Below are 3807 nucleotides of genomic sequence, written 5' to 3'. Positions count from 1 at the left end.
TTTGTGCTTTTATTTTGAAGGCCCCACATCCAAAACGGAAGTACTGTTTTCATTTTATTCGGTGACCTTTCCTTACTGAAAATCAAATATTCAGGTATATTATTTTGGTTATGCGACTATACGTTGAACACGAACCATTTTAAGATCGTATTGCCACTAAAAGAGAAGCCGAAAGGGTTCAAACTGTCAGCATCTACACCGTGTCAGATGAATTTCAAAATAATGGCGTTTTAGGTAGCTAACTAACAGCAGTCTATGACGAGTCAGGTGAAATTATGTATAAGCTTTAACAAAGTAATCGTGTCTACTTTGTTCTGCAATAGGTTTCTTTTCCGCTGTTTTTTGCCGCTAATTACACTGTAACACTGGATAAACTCATGGTATACGGGCGGCTGAGAGTCAGCAGGCGTCGCACGCAAATGACGTAGCTCAGAAGGCACGTTTGTTCTAGCACATGAGGATATAAACACCAGCTAACTGCTCCTCAAATAAGGTCTGTCTATACGTATTTTATTGTTAAGTCGTTAAGCCGTGTACGCACTGTTATAAATCCCTTTTGTTAAAATGTTGCCATTTAGTAAAATGAATCAGCTTCATTAGAAAATGACGACAATACGTACAGTGAGGACGACAGTCAGCTAGCTGGCAACAACATTTGGACGTTTGGGAATTATTTTAGTTGACTCAATCTTTGTCCAGTCACTCTGTTTGCTGTTAACAGAGTAACAGCTGTTAACGGAGACTCAAGTCTGCAGTATAGTTCATACACTTAACGATAAACCTGAGAATTACAGAGTTACATGACCAAATGATCAGTTTTTGTTTCGTGTCGCCACTTCTGCCAATATGCATGACCCCCCTCTCTCTCGTTTATGTTATTAAATTAATACTCTGTCAAACCTCAAAATTTGAGCAAGCTGTAGTTACCAGATATATTTCATAATCTAGATCTATAACCAAATCACCTGTTGTACTAATGGCCTATATTTGTCACTGTACAGTGGCAGTAATTGCAGTTATGTACTCTAGTTGCAGCTGCAGATACACAGTCCACAAATACTAGTGCACTATGCATATAAATCCTAGTAAAAAAGGAGAAAGTCATTACAAAATTGTAAAATACCTGAATTGGTGTGTTTGGTCTCAGTTTATGCCACATTGAGAATCACTTCAATTACGCTTATTCATACATCATCTGAACCTCCTGACCCTGTTCAAGTTTTATGACTCACTGTCTCAAGGAGTGAGCTTTTGGCATAAACAGAGGTGTTGCTAATCAGGTGGCTACTGAGTGTAGGAGGCATGTGGAGAAGCTGGAACAGTCTCAGCATCCTGTGAGCCTGTTTGATCAATGTGGAAACTACCACTTTAGAGCATGCAAACACAGCAGCTGTGGGTTTGAAACCAGTACAGGAAAAAAACACAGCATAAAACAGAGGTTATGGTATACAAATTAAATGCCTCCCATGAGCCGATCCGTACTAATTAGTGTTCTCTCCCCAGATAACATGGCGAGGAATAAACAAAAAGGGAAAAAACAGAAGAACGTCTTTCAAGTTGCAAACAAGCACTTGAAGCACAAGAACAAAGCAAAACCTGTCACGACAACACTCAAACATGTAAGATCTCTTTTCTGTTGTTGCTGTTGTTGTTTTTTGTCTTACATATATTTTGTATTCTCTTTTGTATGTAGTGTTTGTTGCTCTTGCTCTAGCATAATTTATGGATTCACAGATCAATGCAGTGAAAAATGAGAAGGTGGAGAACCTCAATCAAATCTTCACAGAAGTCCAGAGGGATGTTAAGAGCATTTCCAAGTCTGTTGCTCCTGAACCAAAGAAACAAACACAGGTAGAGGTGTAAATTTAAATCCCTTATTTATTATCCAACATTTTAATTCTCTTGATATAATTAGTAATTATTTTATTTTATTTTTTTGTCTTTTTAGGTTGTTAGAGAGCCACCCAAGGAATCTGTAAACGTTGACAATGCTGCTCAACTCTTCTCTCAGCTATAATGGACTGTGAAAGTGGGACTGTCATAAAGTCTGAGGACAAACACAGTGACCAACTGTTGTACTGTATGTCTCTCCATGTCGGACATATGAAATAACAAAGTCAGTTTACGTCCAAAATGAGGACTGCAGATAAGTAAAAAAAAATTAGAAGAGGTTATATAAAACCATGTGTGTAATTTATAGTGCAAACCATGTAATCAATGTAATTTCACTTGTGATATTCTGTATATTCAATGCAAAGAAATGTAATCAATTGACAGACACTGTCACTTGTGATATTGTTTCACTGATGACTCATTTTGTTTCTATATATATATATTATAATTTTCCAGAGCCCAAAGTGAAGTCTTCAAATTGCTTGTTTTTTTCTCGACCAACAGTCCAAAACCCCAAAATATTCTGTTAACTATCATATATAACAAAGAACATCAGCAAAACCTCACATTTGAGCAAATGGAACCAGAGAATATTTGGCATTTTTGCTTGAAAAATGGCTGTAAGGACTAATCGATTTAAAAAATAGAGGCAAATAAATTTTCTGACTATTGACAGTCGATTATTCAACTAATTGTTTTGGCTCTACTTTCTTTACCAAACAGTGTAGATACTGGCTTGTTCTTCATCATCTTGAATCTGTATGCAATTAAAGGCAACTTATAAGGTTATTTTAAACAGAACATTTTGAAAAGAATTATGTGCACTTTATCATACCCTCTTTGAGTTTTGTTTTGCCAGACAGTTCAAGGTTTTCACACCTTTTTGTTTCGTGCTTTTCATGCCTCAGATTTAGTGTAAATTAAGTCACAAAGGAGATCATTGTGAGTGCTCTTTGTAATGATGAAAGTGTTTGCTTCAAAGAGTTTGGTTACCAGTGGTTGTTATGGAAATCATTACAATTTCATGTAGAAATTGTCATCTTAAAACAATCACAGAATGTAAATGAGAAACCCATATATGTAGTCTCATTAAATGTGTAAATCTGCGCAGATAAGTCTTTGTGATGTTTTCATTCAAGAGGTGTTGATTCAACTCATTTTGACGCTGTAGTGGTGTTGCTGTACTGGACTGAATCATATTGTGGTGTTTCTGTTATTTCGTCCATCCCTGTGTGTACAAGCTCTATTTCGGGGCTTCACACTATCATTTCTTTTAGGAGTGTACCTGAAGATGAAGTATAGATTTTTCAGCTCCAACTGCGAGCAGCGGGCCGTTATCAGTATGCTGCTGCTGCTGCATCCTGCTGTAGAAACTTGACATCAGAGGTCATGGGTGTACCACTGCCCAACTGATTGCTTGTCTCCGTGGCGACCTCTGACTGAGTTAGTTGGTCAATAAATCTAGAGTAAGGCATGAGTGAGGCTGGTAAACAAACCAACACATGATTGTGTTGACGTAAATAAGCTAAGAATGAGATTTTCAAGGTGGAGGTGACTTGAATGAAGATCTGTTCTGCAGTGAAGGTAGTTGTGCTGAAAAGCTTAAACCTGCAATAACTGGGGACAGCAGAAACAAGCTGTAAACACAACACTGACATATCACCTTTTAAGTTGATATGATGAACATGTTACCAAACAGTTGCCTATTTACACATCCAGTAGTTATGGAACAACATTAACATTAATTTGGAGTCGTGTTTGTGTCCATCTGATGAATATAAGTCCAATCCTAATATAAGTCCTCTCCTTTTAGCTCTGTTTTTGCTCTCTACCAACTCCTGAGGGAAATTTCCGGCTCTTTAGCTGCTAAATGCTCCACTATGTTTGTCTGCCATTTGATGCTGGGCAACTAGC

General features: G+C 37.4%; 1 protein-coding gene across 1 annotated transcript; it reads left to right on the top strand.

Annotated features, from left to right (window-relative positions):
- Positions 1 to 336: 336 nt before the first annotated feature.
- Positions 337 to 2174, top strand: rbis (ribosomal biogenesis factor). The gene is made up of 4 exons (XM_044177315.1): positions 337 to 493; positions 1504 to 1619; positions 1735 to 1851; positions 1949 to 2174. The coding sequence occupies exons 2-4, from the start codon at positions 1509 to 1511 to the stop codon at positions 2015 to 2017; spliced, it is 297 nt and encodes a 98-aa protein (XP_044033250.1). The 5' UTR covers positions 337 to 493; positions 1504 to 1508; the 3' UTR covers positions 2018 to 2174.
- The last annotated feature ends 1633 nt before the right edge of the window (positions 2175 to 3807 follow it).

This window comes from Siniperca chuatsi, linkage group LG19 (genome assembly GCF_020085105.1).
Source record: "Siniperca chuatsi isolate FFG_IHB_CAS linkage group LG19, ASM2008510v1, whole genome shotgun sequence".
In the NCBI taxonomy this organism is placed as follows: Eukaryota; Metazoa; Chordata; class Actinopteri; order Centrarchiformes; family Sinipercidae; genus Siniperca; species Siniperca chuatsi.
Note: the sequence above shows the minus strand (reverse complement) of the source record. Positions and strands in the feature narration are given on the sequence as shown.